This window comes from Seriola lalandi, unplaced genomic scaffold, assembly GCF_002814215.2.
Source record: "Seriola lalandi dorsalis isolate HSWRI2012SDOR001 ecotype SW California unplaced genomic scaffold, Sedor1 jcf7180002054890, whole genome shotgun sequence".
Taxonomy (NCBI): Eukaryota; Metazoa; Chordata; class Actinopteri; order Carangiformes; family Carangidae; genus Seriola; species Seriola lalandi.
Window position 1 is genome coordinate 292365 of NW_019525442.1, and position 19454 is coordinate 311818.

Sequence of the window (19454 nt, forward strand, 5' to 3'; positions counted from 1 at the left end):
TCATAAAATAATCTGCTGCTGTAATGTTGCTACTCATAGAGCCTTCTACCAATATATCATTCATCATACAAACATATATCATTCGTACATTACCTGAAATGCTCTTGAAGAGGCTCATTTTCCCTTTGGGGCTGGCCTTGTCATACTCTCGCACCCAGATACTGAGAACATCATCAGCTGCCCCGGTGTTATGGAGGAAGAACTGCAGACACTGGGCTCCAGGTTTGGGATAAAGCCAACGACTTTCCAGAAACGCCCGGTCACCACGTTTAGCAACAGCTGTGCTGAAGTGCATGAAGAAGCCTTTCCCTGGACAGAACAGCCACAAAGCAGGTGATATTAAGCCGCAGTAATATTGGTTCTGCATGATCACCTGTGAGTGTCAAATAACTGGTAAATAATAAATACTAAATACAGACACACACCAGGTTTTATTTCTCCATTTGATGACTTGTATGATACCAGTATCATCTCCACATTCAAGAAAATCCCCACGTCTGTGTGCGAGCTTGTACTGCGAGGACTTCAACATTCCTCATGCTGTTTTGCTACATATTATAATGAGAAACCAAGCCTGTAGAGGCCTTTAGCAGAGTTTGATGTGTTTGATCTCTTGATAGATCCCTGGTACTGTTATTGTTGAATGCCTCAAAAAGAATTGTTGAATTGCTAATGAAATGAAGAGGGGTCCCAAGTTTATTTGCCAGCACGGAAGTAAGGTAATAGACAGAACACCACTGTACTATGTGATGGCTAGAAACACAAAGATAAAAAAAAAAGGTTTAACCAAAAATACATTGCGGAACATAAGCAAGATTAGTGCGGTATATGTATATGAGGCATATATATGACGCTCAGTTTCTGAACTTATATTGTCAGTGGGTCGGAAGTGGTAGTTTGTGAGGATGGCTGCTGTTTATCCAGCAGATAGATAGCATATCCCTACTAACTCTATCAAGTAATTGATAAAGCACTTTCATGTTCATATTGAAGCATTAAACTCAAACCCAGCGTGTACTTTGTAAAGGTTACTGTTGTAAATCACCTCAGCTACTTTTGTTTTTCAGATACACAACAGCAAGGTCAGGTACCTAAGATCAGGTACCTAATAAGATAAGAGGAGAAGCAATAATATTTATGACCACATAAAGATGTGTAATGTATGTGTTATTCAAGCAGTAGTTCTAAACAGCTATACACTGTGTCTACCTCTCTGTCTGCTAGTGTTTTCTGAGGCCCCTTCTGCTTTATGTGTGTGTGTGTGTGTGTGTGTGTGTGTGTGTTTAAATACTTACTGAGAAATGGGTCAGTTTCAGCAGTGGATTTCTGGCACATGTCATCAGTTCAATATCACATTTATAAGCAATTCTCATAGAACTGGGGAAAATGATTTAGTATCAAGCTCATAAAACATGTTTTCAGAGCTTTCTGAAGGACCCGTAGTCTCCAGCACCCCAAACATAAATGTACATTTATAGAAAACTACAAATGCATTATCAATAAAATATTCTCAATGTCACAGCCCTGCAGAATCTCTGTGGTTTTCTCTCTCCCTTGTGTTTTTGTGTTCTCCCCCTGTTGTGTTTCTGTGTTTGTGTGTGGGCGTGGCTTCCCTCTCCTGGCTCCTGGCTCATCTCCACACCTGCGACTCATCACTTCATCAAGCCTGCAGTTCAAATACCTCGGCTGACTCTTCACTCATCCCCAGACTGTTCATTCTACCATGCGGTGGGCAGCTCTTGGCCACCTTTCCGCCTTTGAAAGATTTCATTGTACTCAGTTATAGCTCTCTGAAGGGGTTTTGCTTCATGTACTCTCATGTGCTCTACAACCAGCTCCAGCCAGTCTCTGCCTGCCACACCATCTCACCAGAGGATCCTCCAGCCACACCACCAGCCGAACTCTGCCAATGCCTTCAAACCCCCCTCTGCCAGTCTCCAGCCCACACCAGCCTACTTCATTTCAATAAAACCACTTTTCACTCCTGACTGGATCCAAGAAACTGAAAAACCACCACACCCAAGTATCAAAGGTAAAAGTGGTTGTTATGAATGCCTCCTTTTATACTATTATTTTATGACATATGTTACATTGCTCTGCCATCATTATTGATATTTTTACATGTAAGCCTTTATATGTAGCAACTTGGTCAAGGTGGAACTGTTTCATATACCTTTGGGTAATGTCATCTCTAAAAATGTACCACATTAAGATGATCACCCTACTCGTTATGAACTTGTTATGAATGGATCCTTTTATACTGTTATCGGGTAACTATAGCAACTATAGTAACTATAGTTACAGCAACATATGAATCTGAAATTATACTTCATTACTTAAGTGAATGCATTTAGTTCCTCTCAACCACTAGCAAGATGACATGCATGCCATGACTGATGGTCACCTTTGCATTGCCCCATGTTGGTGAAGTCAGTCTGAGGCCCTCCTCTCACAGATCTGCGTTGTTCCCACTTTGCGTTCCCAGGACCCTGAATCATCCCACAGATGTTCTCCTCCTCGAAGTCGCAGCTGTCCACAAAGCTAGATGACTTGGCTGTGGAGCGGGAACATTTGAGAGCGAACACTTTCATCAAGGTGTGTGTGTGTGTGTGTGTGTGTGTGTGTGTGTGTGTGTGTTGCTTTGATGGAAACTTCTTATGTAAGAGATTTTAATCAGGACACGTTTGATCAACTATGCAACTATGTATGATGGATTGCCCTCAGTTTGATAATTAATGGTGATATTGCAATTAGCAAAGCTGTGACCATGTAAATATGGTTACATCATATAGTAAACATCGCTAAAAACTGGCAGCGAGACATGATGCTACTTGAGTTTACATGGCAGCTTCAGAGGAGGAATGAAAACTGACAACAAACCAGTAATGGACCTGAATAAGATGCTATAGAAGCCTGTTTGACTTAGTGTGAGGAATGTTAATTTACTCATTAAAATATGGTTCAGTTGCTATTTTCTCCTCATGCTGCTGGATGAAGAATGGCTGAATAATAAATATATGATTGCCTTAGCATTTGTCACATCTCCAGGGTATTTATGCTTCCTGGGGCGTATTACTAAAGGCTAAAGATTATTGCCCAAGATTATCAATACATATTAGCATCAGTTTGTGCCAGATACACTCTGATCCTTCCTTGTAACTCTGCCAGGTTATTATGGGACAAAAATCATTTTATGAGGTGATTTAGTTTAGTGATTTTAGTTTAGTTCAAACAACCAAAGGACCCTTCCAGTGCAGGTTTATTTAGCCCATTTACTGCAGATCACATATATTTTACACAATGGCATTGTTTGTGTTGTTGTTTTTCTTTTTTTGTCTTTTTCAGTTTGATTTTTTTTCAACATGTCCGTCCTCATGCCTTCCCTTTTTGATCCACCATTCTCATGAACTGTTTTTGACATTTTATCAATTTCTGTGATACTGTTTGGTAACGCATACTTTCCACACGTTTCAAATCTCATCACATTTTGGCCGTTTTCATTGGTTTTCTTCTTCATGCTTCTTCATTGTTTGCTTCATGTTTTAAGGGCAAATTCACATTTTGTTAACAGATTTTATCCATTTGTGTAATACTGTGAAAACAATATCGTGGTAAAGCTGGATAATACATAATCAATGTGCACTGCTGTCTGTTGCAGGGTGCTACCACTCACGGATTTGCTAAATTCATGAACGTTAAATTTCTAGCGGCTTGTCTAGATCTCAGTTAGAATGATTGCACATGAACTGAGAGTTATTCTGACAGCAACAACAAGAAGTAATGGCAACTAAATGGGGCTGTAACTGTATCGCTACTTCACTAACAAATTAACTAACAGATATTGTAACAAATCACTGAGGGCAGTTTTCAAGACATTCTTCAATTACCAGCTTGTTATTGTAATGCAGCTAGCTAATGTATCTACATACCAAGTCGTTCATTAAAATGTTAGCAAACATGTCACCACAGACAGTTTATTCCAGTTTATACATTATATTACAACTGCATGCTTTTATCATCCAGTGTTAGCTACTCCAAGAAGCTAACATCACAAAAGTGTTTATCTAGTTTAGCAAGGTATTTCTTTGACACCTTACACATCGTTAGAGTATTTAGCCAGTTTTTGCTGCTTGAAAAATCACTTTAATTTACTTAATATGACTTATAAAGTGTGGAGTAGAGAAACTATCTGGATGTTTTCTAATCTGCTAAAATAAGGAATTGTTAGCTGGCAGTCAGGAACTGTTAGCCAACAGTTCAGTACTATTATATAACGGCAACAAACTGTCACTGAACTCTTGAAGCTGACTTTACCGTGTTCCTATATGATTACAATATACTGACTGTATGGTAGGTGTAACGGCATCGTGCACTAATCGGAAGGTCAGTGGTTCAATTCTCAGCTCACCCAGTACGCATGACTAAGTGTGCTCCAAATGTGGCTTTTAATGTAAAGCAATTTGAGTGGTTGATAAGACTTTGACATTTACATCACAATATGTCAAACATCTATATGGTTTCTTCAATGAAGGTAGCCTGTCTTATTTATGGTTTGATGTACAAAGTGACAAGATGAGATGACTTACTGCAGTTGTAGAGACGGTTGAGTTTGGTTAGGTCACTAGAACTGAACCCCATCCTCTGACCAATCACATCCTTGAAATGGGGGATCTTTGTGACGATGGTGGGCTCAGAGCCAATGCTGAAGCCGTTCTTACTGTAGTGCATCACAGAGCCGTAGTCATAGGGAACGCCCAGAGCACTGGACTCTTTGTCATTGTGTTTTTCAAAGTTGTGTTTTTTACCTGATAAAGGCAAAAAAAATATGAGGAAGTCTCTCTTTTTTTGATTTTGACAAATATGGATGTAGCAACAGGTGTTTTGCAAATGCCCATCCTACTGAGTTAAATGTATTCATATATTAGGCTAACATAAAGAGAAAAATGCAGAACATAGTTTCTATACACTGTACTGTAATTCAAGGTGTTATGGATAAATGTTACCAGTTTTAATGCGATCCCACATGATGTTGACATAATCGTCACGGTCAGCTCTGGACTGCTCATGCCAGAATCCAAGAGCATGCAGGAACTCGTGCTCAACAGTTCCGAGACGATCACAGTTACTACCAATGGACAGCCGCTGCTTTCCCACACGCTGGTTGCCTACAGAGGAGGAGCACCTGCAGAAAGGGGAAGCGGGACGCAAGTTTGTCTTTAAATAGTCAAAGCGAAAGTAAAGTATGTATAAGTATAGTAAAGTATAAACAGGTTAGCTCAGGGGTTGGTTGGGCTGGTTGGTGTGGATAAGTCTTTTTGAGTTCTCTATTGTTCCAGCTGTTTTATAGGTTTGGCTAACCAATATAAGTCAATGTTACAACAAAATTATTTTCAGGCTTAAAGACTTTATGTCTACCTGACAACACCAACATCCTTTTAGCTCTATTTTGGTCTCCACTAATTCCTGAGAAAAAGATTGGGCTCTTCAGCTGCTAAAAGCTCCAATGTAAGCACCTGCTAGTGGTTTTTGTTTGGTGCTGGGCAGTTAGTGTACTGTGGGTTTGTGAGTTTTTTTTCACTGAAAGCAGCTGCCTGTTGCTGCTGGAAACAAGATTAATGAGAGTGATGAGACTGAACAAAAACAACAAAGTTGTAGGCTGCAAAAATCAAAACAATGAGCTGGCTAATAATCTGTTACTAGGACATGAAAATATCAGCTAGTGCAGCTTTAAACATTTGTTGAATGCAGCATTATATGCATGGATGTATGTTGTGACATCATTTACAACCAGCAAGCATGAACTAAGCAAAAAACTGAACACAGAGCAGTTAAAAGTTTGACTCACCCGCTGCCTTTGTACACAGAGATGTAGTTCTTCTCTCCTTTCCATGGTGTGAAGTCAATACAGGTCTTCAGTCTGTACTGGTCAAACGCCTTCAGGATCACTCCCTTTGCATTAATTTCTACATGGTGCAAAGTGTAGGACAAACGAACATGAAGAAGTGTGATAATTGGATGCATCCATCCATGGTACGTACTGTAAATGTGGGTTTCCATAACAGTGTTTTACCCAGACTGTCCTCCAGGTAGTAAGGAATGGTTGTTGGCCAGCGGTACTTATCACCAATGATGGAGTTTCTGCTGAAGGTCTGACGATAATGAAGAAAACAAGATATAGAATGAGAGACTGATGAAGGAGAAACAGCACAAAGTTAAACAGACTCACTTAGGCAATATGTGTTTGCAAAGTGCTGGCCTTTCTTGATTGCGATGCAAAATAGTTGTCCTTCAACACAATAAGGGTTATCCTCACTATCTAAGCTTGTAGTTTTATAAAACCTCAGTATCACTCAAAACAATAATACTTGAGAAATATGTTTGTTTGCTTTTTACAAAACGGGACCTGAGACAAGTTAAGTTGTATTAATGTTGAAATTATAGGCAATGTATTGTGTCTGTACATTTTAATTATTCCAATTATTTTAACAGGCGAGCAGAAATCTTTGCACATTTATAGCAAAGCCATATGACGATCATCACATTAATACTGTTCATATTTCCCAACTTTATTTCTTGCATATACTGTTTAATATGTAGTCATATTTGTGTCTCTACTTTGGACACTTCACACAGAAAAAAATGTTTTGCATGCAATAAATGATTTTTAGAATTTTTTTAGAGCAGGTAATTTCTGATTGGCTGTTTTGTCTCCAATAGGATCATCTGCCACTAAGGAAGTAGGGAAGCACTCTTTACAAAATATAAAATGATGCATTAAATCTTTTTCTGTGCTCAAAATATCCGATCATGGACCCAAAATACCAGATTCCCACAGGCCTGAATATGTAGATTACTTAATAGGATTTGCATCAGAGTCCATGGTGTGTGCACACACTAACTTACTTCATCCTGTTCGATGTCTCCCTCCAGCAGGTCCAGCCCGGCCGCTGCAAAGGAAAATCATGTTTGTTAATTAAACTCCTCAGAATCAAAGACAAAACAGAACAAAACATAAATACAGAGTTTTCAAACCTTCATTGATGTCGAAGATGTCCCAGTCATGGCCTTCATCAACATCAGTCTCTGCAAATGAAGAATCGGTAATGATGAAATTACAGTACTACTGTCATGATGTAGATGTGTGGACATGAGACATATTTAACATTTTATCATATATTCATTTTAAAAACATGTTTAGTCTTAGATGCTTAAATTCAACTTGATAGCCCTTCAGCCATCAGCATTCTTACTTTTAAATGGAAAAAGTGAAATTTTTAATTCTTGTTGTCTTGAATGTACAATCTACTGTAAATGAATGGTGCATGGAGAGCTCAGGTGGGACACTAGTCAGTTCAGTGCTAAAAGACCAGAAGTGTGTAGAATGAAGTGCTGCTATTGACTAAAGACTTAATCCAACACTGACTAAAAATCATCTTATCCGACTCACCTGTTTCTCCTGTTAGCTTGGCTGCAGTCTGTAAAATAAATTCAAAAGCACAATAGTTCATAGAATAAAATGAGGGAATTATTTAATTGCGAGACTAAATGAACTGACATCCTGCCTGTCAACAGAACATTAAAACAATGGCTATATTATGCACCAAAAATGCAATATAGATTATATTATATTTACATACCAAACCCAGACCAAAGAGCAGGATCAGGAACCTGAGTGACATGGCTCTAGCTGCACACACACACGCAGTAGCAGATGAGTGTTGGTTCTACCTCGTCGAGTGTCTGCGGAGAAGTTGTGGCTTTGTTTGTTTTTTTTTGTTGTTTTTTTTACAGCAGAAGAATGCAGCAATGCATGCAACATTCACATGATCCAATTAGCATTTCTTAAGCCCCTATCTATGGCTCCTTCCTCTAGGGCCACCCAAGCCTGAGCATGGACAAACTTTACAGTTTTAGCTCATTACAAGTGAAGAGCTTTGCGTTGTAGTGTGCTTGAGTTAACAATATATTTCAGGGCTGTCAGGTGACATTTGAATTATTTTTCTCTTCACTTAAGTGTCCTGACATTTGAGAATGAGCAGACGAAGGTGTGACAAATTCGATATTGATAAATGTCTCGGCATACGTTTCAACAGCTTTGACAATGTAATGACATTGATTTTGTAAACACTCATCTTTGACAGATTTAACTGACGTGAACATTAAAAGTAAAATTGCTTTTTCACACATCCCATCAAATATTCATTCACTTTAAATGATTCATGCCACAATAAATGGTAACGCTGTTTCCAAGCAAATTTTATTTGAAATCTTGTCTTTATTGTAATGGAAGTATTATCTGACGATTTTCAACTCCTCTAAACATATTTTGTTGACATATTGTATGTCATTTAACTCCAAAATGACTAATTAATCAAACTCAGTCATAGGAAATAGACTTGGTTGGTATTGGTTTCCTTCTTGGCAGGCCATTTCCTGTTTAAAGCAGTTGTAATCATGTGCAGAGTACTGTACTGTATCTGACAGGCTGCCACCAACCCATCCGCTATCCCCACAGCTTCAGCAGAATAATGTTCAGTAGAAAACCTTCCTTCCTTATAATTTCAGCTGTTTATATAGCTACGTGTTTGCTTATCCACTATGATTCTTTTGAACTAAAGAACAATTCAAGTTCTTCAGTTCTCTCAGAAGCAGTGGTCCAACTTTATTCTGCAAAACAAATTTGAAGACATTGTATCAAATCAACTTGAAATGAAAAAACATCATTTATGACACCAATTCATTGCAAAAAAAATCCTCTGTAAAACTCAGAAGGCAAAGATAAGAGAGAAGAGAACCCCAATGATTTTTGTACTCCATAAAATTGGGAGTTTGTGAGAGATTTGAACCCCCCTGTCTGGCTGATGCTCCAGCACAGTGAGCCTGAGTAAAAAGAGAGGACAGGGAGGAGGATGTCAGGGTTAGATTGATACGTTGGTTATCAGAGTTTGGAGTAATCTCATGAACCAGGCCTTAAGTAATCAAAGAATAAGCCACTAACTGAAAGTTAAGGCATAAAGATGAGTTTTAAGTTTGGATTTAAAGGCCTCAGTAGAGTCAGACAGTGTAATCTCAGGTGGGAGGTTGTTCCAGCCAAAATAGGCCCAACTTAGACAATAATTCCACAGATATTAAATAAATGTGTTCATTTCAGTTAAATCACAGTCCACAGTGTCAGAGTACAGACTTTCAAACATTAGAACAGTGGCTAATAAAGTGGCTTTTTTAACATAGGTCCTAAACTGCAAATCTTTTTCATCCTATGACAAAGATATAGTAGAGCATTTAATCATGGCTTGTTGTGGACCCAGATGGTCTAAAATGCACATTTTGGTACCAAGTTACAATTTAAGAAGGTCTTTAAAGGAACAGTTTGACATTTTGGAAAATACCTATTTCATCCACCATTGTTATTCAGGGAGGATTGACTTATCATTAAGCTCTTTTACAGCAATGCCCTGAAATCACATTCACATGCTAGAGTGATATACAATATATGATAACAACAGTCACATTGCTAATAATAATTAGATAATGAATAAGTCGAATAAAACAAATAACCAGCAGGCATGTCTGGCAAGAATGGTACACAGGAATAAAAACAAATAAACGACTGTCAAGTCTATCGAGAAGGATTGACAACAATAAAAACAGTCTAATTTAAGAAATATTAAATAATTGTAATTTGTTCTATTTGTTGGGTGTGAAAAACTAAAAGCTAATTGGATATATATTTGCTTGCTTGCTGAGTTACTTAATACATACAGTTCAAATCTGTATGTTAGAAGAAGCAAATTCAGGTGGAAACAGTTTGCCTTGACTAAACAACGTATAATGTGTTAACTAATGTGCTAAGCTAAGCTAACTGGCTATAGGTTCATATTTAATGGACACTGGACACAATGTAAAAGAAAGCGAGTAAGCGTTCTTCCCGAAAGGCTGAACAGCAAGCAGATGCAGAATAGCTCCAAAAACACACATTGTGTTGTGACACAATGTCACATTTGCATACATCTAACAAAATTAAAGACTGGCCAACAACCACAATGTGACTTATCATTCAAAGATTGTTACTGAGCTTCAACCACTAGCTGGTCCCACTAGTGTCAAACTGCAAACCAGCATCCCTTTATCTTCAGCACTGTCTGAAAAATATTTAGTGTTCATTCTAGCTGCTGTTAGATTGTCACCGTTACTTTCCTTGAATCCCAGAATTCCTGCTGTCACAGACAGAGCACATCTGGCCTCATGAAGCTGCTTCAGTTGTCCCCATGTCTATGTAACACATGGAACACCCATCTGAACTTGCAGCCTTTCTGCCCTTCACCTCTTGATACGGCTCAGTCGCTCACACATGATGGACAGGTACTGGGTCAGCTTCACCATGGCGATGATGAGGGTTCCTCCAATCAAGGTGCAGGTCGGCCAGAACAGGGAGTGGAAGACTGCGACCCGACCGTAGATCGGAGTCAAAATGGCACTGTCCATCCTGTCGGTAGGGTCCATGAAACACTGAACTGTGTGCTGAGACCGCAGACGCTCAGAAATGTTCTGAACTATGGCGTGTGTGGCTGCATAGTCCTTACGGCACTTTGGGATGTAGAAGCACTGAGGCAGAGGGAAAAAAGAGAAAATTGAGTGAAACTTAAAGTTTAGTTTTTTCTCTAAGAGATCGCTCTGTTATTACAGAGGTGTCTGGTCTTGTGGTAATCTACATGTATTTAGGATCCGGAAGTGTTTTGGCCTTTCACTCATTGAGCACAGAGTTCAAAATACTATATATATATTCCTGTTGGTTTGGTCATTTTCCAATATATAAACATATATATAGAATAACAAAATTTTATTTGCAGATTAAAAGTTTAGAATAAATTAAGACGAGAAACAAATGACTCTGCTTAGTCACTAAATTACTACAATACGAACAGATTTTCAAACAGTTTAATCCAACAGTGAATAAAGTAAAAGAGAAGTATCATTACCACTATGAAATAATTTGCCATTATCCTAATAGTAGTAAGTTCTGCATAGTCCTGCTGTCGTCTCCATAAATTACAAGAATTTATTTTTTTAATATAAAAAACCTGTATTTGTTTGTTTCCACTTATTCTGATTAATTAGATCTGTTCAGGTTGCAGGTGGATGTCATCAACTGTCAAACTCTTTACTGATAATGATGTGAATAAAGAAGTAAGTTGGTGCTGCAAAGTACCTAACCTGAGAGTTTATGCCATGACTTCCTGGGACAATTAAATAGAATAGAGCCATTCTTAATACTATTAATAACACTGATGCTTTTCTTGCCATAGCAAGACATAAAGTCAGCAATGGATGAGATCTGTCAGGCAGATTCTCTTCATATACACACACAGTCCTGAGAAAGAATCTAATTAGGCAAAGTGAAAACACCTGTGTGGATGGGCGGGGCATTAACTTTGCTTGACTCCAAGAATACAATAAGCCTATTTAAAGAGCATGAAAAACAATCTGTAATACTGATACTGATATTTACAAGGAGAACTCACAAACAGGCAATCACGAATTTGTAAAACTCGAGTAAAAAAAATAAACACACATAATTGAAACTGGTAAACGTTTTAGGCGGCAGCAGCATTATCAGTTACCGAGTACCTCAGGGTTGCTGTCTTGCGTCTCCTCATTGTGCAGCAGTCGCACCACTTTCCCTGACGAGTTGAGGCTGACATACACCTGGAGACAGGGGTAACGGGAACTCCTCCAGCACTCTGCTCCACAGCTGTACGAACAGTTTACATCCCACATGATGGTCGAGTTCACAATAGTGCAGCTAGTCTCATCTGTCCACACACTGTGGAAAAAGGTGGCAGCGGTGATTTCCACTCGATGCGGGGATCATATCTTGGCATTGTGGCTAAAACTGAGCATGCATTTGTTATTTTGTAAACTGAAAGTGTTTTCACCTGTCAGAGTAGGAGCGCAGTATGGTGATTCCCAGGACAAAGTACATCATGACAGAGAAGAAGACCATGCTGAGGCCCAACAATATGGCTCTGTCCTCTCCTGCTCTCAGAGCCGTCACTGTCTTCCTCTTGTCCAGCACTTCATACTCACGAATCTTCTGGTAGATGGATCTGGAAAAGGTTAGCATCGAAGCTGCGCCTTGACAGTTTCCTCTCAATTTGACACCTGTCCTTGTCAGGCTTCGGGGTAAGGTGACAAACTTTGTAGTTTCCTTGAACTACGTCTACCACTGTAACACCTGCCTCTTGTGTTTAACATTGGATTAGCTAATTTTGCAGCAGTTGAGTACTCTATAGGGCTCGTGGAACAGTGAGCAGAGAGTAGCAGCTCAGTCTATTTTTATTAAATTACATAAGGTTTTGGGTTAAAACATGTCAAGTATTTGACATAATGCATATGCATGATTTCTGCAGTCTACCGGTAACTTTATAATCTTTTAACGCGTCTTCAGTACCTGTCTGCTTCCCAGACACCTTACAGAATCTTTAACTTCCTTATCAGATACTCAAGTTCCTATGAGGCTGAAGACTACATGTGAATGTATCCCTGGGCTTCAGAATAATCAACATGAGTTCAGGTGGGTAAACCCTTTGTCTTCTTTTTAAGTCACATCTGCAAACCCTGTTATTTTTAATTAATACACTATATAATTTATATTTTATGCATGACTTGATGCACTGACTTGAATTCACTGACACTTTCACTATTTATACTTTGAATACTGTATCTCTGGCACTTCAGCTCATCTCCATCTGCTTTCATCACCACACCTCAACTGTTAATTTAACTGTGAGTCCTCTCTTACCCTTCAGCTGACAGTTTAACTGCTTTCAGCCTCTGCCCATCGACTGACCTTTCAGCTCATTTCTACCCTTCAACTTACAGCTCAAACACTCCAACTGACATTTCAGCTGCTGTCACCGGTTACATACCAACTGACACTTCAATTATTTACAGTGCACACACTTAAAGTCTCTCTAACACTTAAACTTCAACATAAATTATAATTATTTAATCATTTACAGTTTAACTGCTTCATCGCTTTATCTTAAAATGACGCTTCAGCTACTTGCCTACACCTTAACTGCTTTCAGTGCTTTACTTTTCAAATAATAGATCTATGACTTTCAATCATACATTCAAACTGGCATTTCACCTACCTACAGGGCTTACCCTTGAAATTAAAATTACATTTCAAGTACACTTCAAAAAACATTTCAGCTCTTGTTGGTGCTTACACTTCAACTCCTTTAAGTGATTCAACTTAAACTGCAACTCCTCATTCAACATTTAAAGACATTTTAACATGTTCACACATTTAAATCCAACACGCCTCCTAAGAAAATTTAGATTTTACTAGTTCAAACATATTTCTGCATTGACATTAAAGCAAACACACGTGAGACAGGATTCATTACCTGCGGTCACTTCTTCCATCCGTTGCTTTACTTCCTGCCCATAGAAACATCTTATCTGAGGCATGTGGGAACTGTAGTCCACTGTAGCTGCCGGAGGTGTTGACCCACCTATGAAACATACAGATACTGTGAGACAAAAACCTACAGACCTTATGCAGGACCTGACCTCGGTTGTCCTGATGGTCCAGGAGAAACAGTCCAGAGGTGATGCAGGCTATAACAACTCTGCTGTACATGTGTAGTTCACATTTAAACTCTATGCTCTGATCAAGAATTGAGGGCACAGATTACAATTTCAACATAATTCTACACCGATTTTCTCATGACAAAATGAGTTGAAAAGCATGTTTCCTGTCAACAATATATCTAAAAAATATCAGTGACTAAACTGGTCTAAAGTGCATTTTCTAACACAGTAATGCTGAATATATCAGTTGCACAGGAGTGAACAGACTGCAGGTAACATCAAAGAGGTGAAAACAACCCCAGCTGGTTGTCAAGATGTACGTTCATGTGTCAACACTGGCCTGATCCAGCATGCCTCGTAATAAATTATGACGCAGGCTTAACAGGTTTCTTTCATCAGTCATCAATAAGAGTCCAGCACTCACTCTTGAGTGTCGTCAGCTCAGTCCTTTGTACATGTGTTGTAAACTGCTGGTGTAGTTTACTCACTGTTTTTTAAACACTAATGTCAAAGGGTCTCCTTTAAATTCCACGAGTCTTCTACACGTGAGCTGTAACTGTAGTGGGGTAGGGTAGTGAGGAAAACAGACCACTGCAATAACGGCTGCAATGACTTTCATTGTTGACATTTTTTAAAATTCTCAATTTCTCCAATACCTTTACACGGCAACTATAGTGTAATTAAGGTTAGAAAAAAGTTGTGGTTATGAAAAAATAAGTTAAGATTAAAGTATGGTTATGGCACCTGAAACAGTAAGACATTGTAAATAAGGTTAAGCAAACTTTAATTGCAGGCAGGAACACAAACTCCAGTCTCTTACATCAAAGTCTGACACGCTACTAGTATACACCCATCCACCACCCTGACCTCCACATCCCCACTGTCTTCCTCGCTCGCTATGAAGGTCACACTGCTTGTTGTGTTGGCAGTGAACATAAATCGTGAGGTGCAGATTTATTCAACATGAATGTAATTCCTTGGCTTGGCTTCCTTGGTTGACTGTTTTTAGGTCATTGTGTTTTATGCCTATTGAGGTTTAATTAAACCAGTCCAGAGTAACTATCAAATATCTGTAATGTGACAGCATATCAATCTGCCTGCATGTCTTCCTGTTTGTGTGGAAAAACATGTAACCTAAAATAAGTGCGGGGCTGACATTTCCTGACATGTGTTGGTTTGATTTATGTGTGATGTGTGAGTGTGTTGACTGACTGCATGCCCACACAGGTCTTCATGTGTGTCTTTGAGGGTTATATTTGTCTAAAGAGAGTTATCTTGGTAAACTAGCGGAAAAACTCCAGTGCTACACACCCATGGAGTGGTATGTGGAAACACATAACTGTCATGCCTTCACAGTTTAAGAGCTCCTGCACAAATGGAAAATGATCTCCGATAAAAGCTGCCATCGTGAAGGTCAAACAACAACGTCACTGGATCTAACACTGGATGTTAGAGGAACTAACATCACACAGTATAATGCCAACTCCAGCACTGTGTTTTGTTCAAAATGTTTTTACATCTGTGTCTTTAAGCCTGGACAGCGGAAATTAGACACGCTGTCTTGTTACTTCTCCTTGTAACTTCCAAACAATACTATGACAATACTATGACCTTAAAGATGTTAGAAAGACAGACTCAAAGGACAATGGATGCAGGTGGATGTAGCTGCAGCATCAGTGTCTATGCAAAAAACGACGGAAACCTTTTACTAAGGTGATTCAGTAGAATGTGTAAAACTCTAAGCGCTGTGATATATTATTATTATTACATTATATATTATATTATTATATTGGTACAGTAACTGCTAATTGGATAATGCACCGTTGGGTAGAATGCAGTCATTTAAGGTGTGCTGGTTGACGTGTCAAATTCACTTACTGCTAATGCACTGCAGCTGAACTATTGTAAATGTAACTGGCTGGAAGAAATCACCTTTGCCTTTAGTTTAAATTCTGTATTAAAAGAAATACATTTAAAAATTCTTTGCAAATTTGTGGTTGCCACAGTATGATTGGTTAGTTGTCTCGTTTGGTTGTAGTTATTCAAATGCCAAACACAATATCTCAAATCCTCGATGTGCTTAGGTTTAGGCACAAAGACGACTTGGTTAGGTTTAGGAAAAGACTGTGCTTTGGGTTAAAATAAACACTTCCTTAAGGTTAGAGGACCTTCGTCGTCGTGGTTACAATAATAACCATGCCGTTAAGGGTGTGGAACAGCTATGGATGAAATAAAGTTTCACAAGAGAAATGAACAGTGGTCTCTTAAATTAAAGTCCTGCATTTTGTGGACCCATCATCCTCTTAGCATATTACTCTATATGAACCTGACAGGTGAGATCAGTGTCTCATTATAGTTGGCAGCTTTTAATATGACAGCGTTCATTTTACGTATTATTATTAATATTTATCACTACTATTATTTCTTTTAGTTAAGGGGAAACATATACCACCACTGTTTACCTCTCCTCTCCAACATACTAAATTCACACTCAATAAACCAATAACATCTGAAAGACCTTCAACACCCTAATCAATATTAATCAATATATATCAATTATTAGAAGCTGACTAAAACTTTCAATAACTTAGCAGCTCAGTAAGTTTTCACATTTCAGACAAGACCATCCATGTTTTTCACAGAGTCTGGAAATGGAAGTTGATATGGGGTTAAACATGAACAAGGACAAACAGCAGACCAAAACATCAGGAAGCTGTTGTCACCTGGCTACTAAAGCAGGAGCAGTCAACATGTCAGGAATAAATATTGAGTAAGACATGCTTCAGTACACACACTTTCACACACAGACATGCTCAGTCTATAAAAGTAAAAGGCCATGAATAATGGACCACCTGATGGGTGCCCGAGTCAATATTTGCTTATCCCTATATATGTATGCTGTCTGCTTGGTTGTTTTCAGGAAGGCCTCGCAGAGATCTTAGCTGCAGCTTAGTGACAGTGCAGGTTCACTTAAATGTACACTGGGGATGAGATGATTAGTGTAGGGACTGAAAGTGAATAATTAAGATTCAAGGCGGGGGGGTCAAGGCCCACAACGTGAATCACAAGGGTCACAAGGTTAAAAACAAGATGGCATAAAAACATGATTTTGCTTCACAAGTTATGCTACTTTTTCTCTGATGAACATTTTTTATTTTAATTTATTTTATGTCCAATTTTATTAAAGGTTTTCTCAATTTATATACAAAAGCATTGTCAGATGTGACTTATTACCATAACTGACTAACTATGAATCTGGACACTCTTGAATGTCTTGATTAGAAATAAATATTACTGATTCATGTTAAGTATATCACTCTTATTAAATAGATACATAACAGTATTATTTTATTTGGCTGTATTGATGCAAAAGCAGGACACAAGCTTGATACAGTCATGTCTTGTTTAATGTAGTGTACTGTACAGAGGACCAACAACAAATGAATGTTATAATGGACATTTGGTCAATTTAATACTGCAGTGAAGGAAGACAGTGAGTACAGTCAAAAGATTCATTAGTCACAGCTCAACTCAGTCATATGTGAATTGGCAATGATACAAAATTAAGTGTATCCCGGCAACCACATCCTATTTTACAAATGCGTAGCATAAACTTTGTAAGTCTGACATAAGTAGTGATGATGAAATGGAGCTCACCTGATTTCTGACTGAGTTGTTGGACAAAAGTCAATGGTCGTACTGTCGGAGCAGTTGTCCCCTATCATGGCAACTTGTATAAAACTTCCGCTTCCATCCATGGGCTCATGTTAACCTTTACCCAAACTAGTACTTCCATTTAAGTTACTTAGAAGAACTGCTGCTCGAGAGAATTTTTTATTCCAAAGTTTCACCCACCATCCAATTTTGAGGATGCTATGTAAACACTTCAGAGGAAAAGGAAAAAGAAATAAAAACAACTGCAACACTAGTTTCAAAATGTTGCCAGGGAATAATGGAAGTTACTCAGGATAAAATCCTCTGGATTCTGCTTAGCGGAAAGCAGACCAGTGAAAACTGAGAAAAAACAGGAAGCGGTCAATAATGATCCATCATCTGGAGCTGTTCTCCAATTATAATCCACAAGTCTTTGTGGCTGAGGGTGAAAGAAGCCTGATGGCTGTGCTTTTGGCTGCTGCTCTGTCTTAGGTGTCAGGTCTCTATAACAGCAGTGTAACTGAGTTTACGTCAGCCTCATCAGCATCTGTCAGTGTGAATGTGGGCAGTGGATGGGTTGTGTGGGTGTGGTCTGGGGATAACCATGACAATATAAATGCTCCGATAACACCAACATCTCCATTCAGTATGAAAAGCCTCTGTCTTTTCCTCCTCACACACTACTGACCAAACCTAGGTAAACAGTAGCTGCTAAATTAAACTTGATGCTATTTAAACAATCTGGGGCTGTCACGTGGCGGTTAGCACTGTCACCTCACTGTCACCTTCTTTGTGCAGCGTTTGCATGAAGTCCAAAGACACAGATTTGGAGAAAGTGATGCTTTGAATTGCCCACAATAAACCAAATATACAGTGTATTACTTGCTCAGCACCAAATGGCAGATGAACAAGTTTGTCAATTATCTGAAGGAGATAGAAAGAGAACATCCAGCAGCTAAAGAGGCAGATCTGATTTTTAAGGAGTGGACACCCAACCCTACTGCCATTAAGGTTATGGAAAACTCATGGTTAAAGCTAATATATTATGATTAAGATTTGTCTGTGGCTCGGCAAATACAACACTGTAGAAGGTAATTTCCCCTACGCAGCCATCCACCTCTCTCATTTCCACACCCTTACTTTCTACTTTGCTACATAGGGGATGCACTGTACTAAAAATTAACATGTTGGGTTGCAGAAAGTGTTTCTGAGACCAAACTAGAAGTAAAAAAATATGAATATTGGACTTATATCCATCAAATAGCCACACACAATTCAAATTCTGGTGCATTAAAGCAGGGCCTTTTCCCTTTAGGGTGGTGGGTAGGTGACAGGGTGTGGTGGGTGAATTGTAATACACTCAGTCAGTGCCAGTGATCTGCTCAACTTCAAGCTGACAAATAAATTTGGCAATTATAACAATACAATGGTTTCAGTCAGTCAGTATCATCTTATCCTTCTGCTACTTTTTTCTGTGGTTGGGACAGAATCCAGATTGCATCGCAGCCTTATGTCTAATGTCACAATCCTGTGGTTGCAACAGCCTGACACCCACTTTGACCTTCAAATATACAACAGATATCTGAAATCATAGCTTTGTCTATGTGTGTGTGTGTACGCGAGTGTGGTGCTTTCAATCTCTAAGTAATACTGGGTAAAAGAGAAGTATGTAGAGTGATGCAAGTCATGCAAAACAGTAAAAAAGAAAAGCAATAATTCAAAGTAAATGTATGTTTAGCAAGTCTTCAGATGTAGCAACTATTATACAATAAGATTGTGTACAAGTGTTTCATAGCAGGCCTATCAGGTGGCAGTATTATGTGCTGTTGCGTTATTTATCCACCTTTCTTACAACTGTTAAAAAGTTGGCAGTGTGTCTTGTGTCATTAAAACCACAGGGGGAATATTTTCTGATGTGTTCATACATTCTACGCTATGTTCACATGCTTGTGCATTCTGTACATACTGCAAACTGTCCTCCCTGCATCCTTAGACATCAACAGCCACATACTACACCACAACAAACACACACACACATGCTGGATTCATCTCAAATGGTTCATGAGCCACTTGTCTCTCTTTGACACGTAAACCTCACGGCTTTCCTGGAAGGCGCGACCGTCAGGTGGCATGGTGACGGCACGGGTGCTGCCATTCTCTATGGCAGGGTTGGAGGACTCACAGACACACAGGCATGC

General features: G+C 38.9%; 2 protein-coding genes across 3 annotated transcripts in view; both read right to left on the reverse strand.

Annotated features, from left to right (window-relative positions):
• The window catches only part of LOC111671975 (meprin A subunit beta-like), an 11625-nt gene extending 3516 nt beyond the window's left edge, over positions 1-8109 (reverse strand). The window contains exons 1-10 of the mRNA XM_023429231.2: positions 7638-8109; positions 7448-7475; positions 7033-7083; positions 6904-6947; positions 6071-6149; positions 5846-5963; positions 5004-5182; positions 4587-4805; positions 2405-2554; positions 94-309 (exon numbers count right to left, since the gene is read on the reverse strand). Coding sequence (XP_023284999.1) covers positions 94-309; positions 2405-2554; positions 4587-4805; positions 5004-5182; positions 5846-5963; positions 6071-6149; positions 6904-6947; positions 7033-7083; positions 7448-7475; positions 7638-7679 — 1126 coding nt within the window. The 5' untranslated portion in view covers positions 7680-8109. The remainder of the gene's footprint in view (positions 1-93; positions 310-2404; positions 2555-4586; positions 4806-5003; positions 5183-5845; positions 5964-6070; positions 6150-6903; positions 6948-7032; positions 7084-7447; positions 7476-7637) is intronic.
• Positions 8110-8235: 126 nt separating this feature from the next.
• s100p (S100 calcium binding protein P) overlaps positions 8236-19454 on the reverse strand; it is a 16525-nt gene continuing 5306 nt past the window's right edge. Inside the window, exons 1-5 of one of the 2 annotated variants that reach the window (XM_023429234.2) lie at positions 17260-17736; positions 13416-13523; positions 11937-12107; positions 11629-11824; positions 8236-10605 (exon numbers count right to left, since the gene is read on the reverse strand). In XM_023429234.2, the coding sequence (XP_023285002.1) occupies positions 10321-10605; positions 11629-11824; positions 11937-12107; positions 13416-13523; positions 17260-17360 (861 nt within the window). In that variant the 5' untranslated portion in view covers positions 17361-17736 and the 3' untranslated portion in view covers positions 8236-10320. Of the gene's footprint in view, positions 10606-11628; positions 11825-11936; positions 12108-13415; positions 13524-17259; positions 17737-19454 lie in introns of those variants that run through there. The other variant, XM_023429235.2, reaches the window with a different exon arrangement.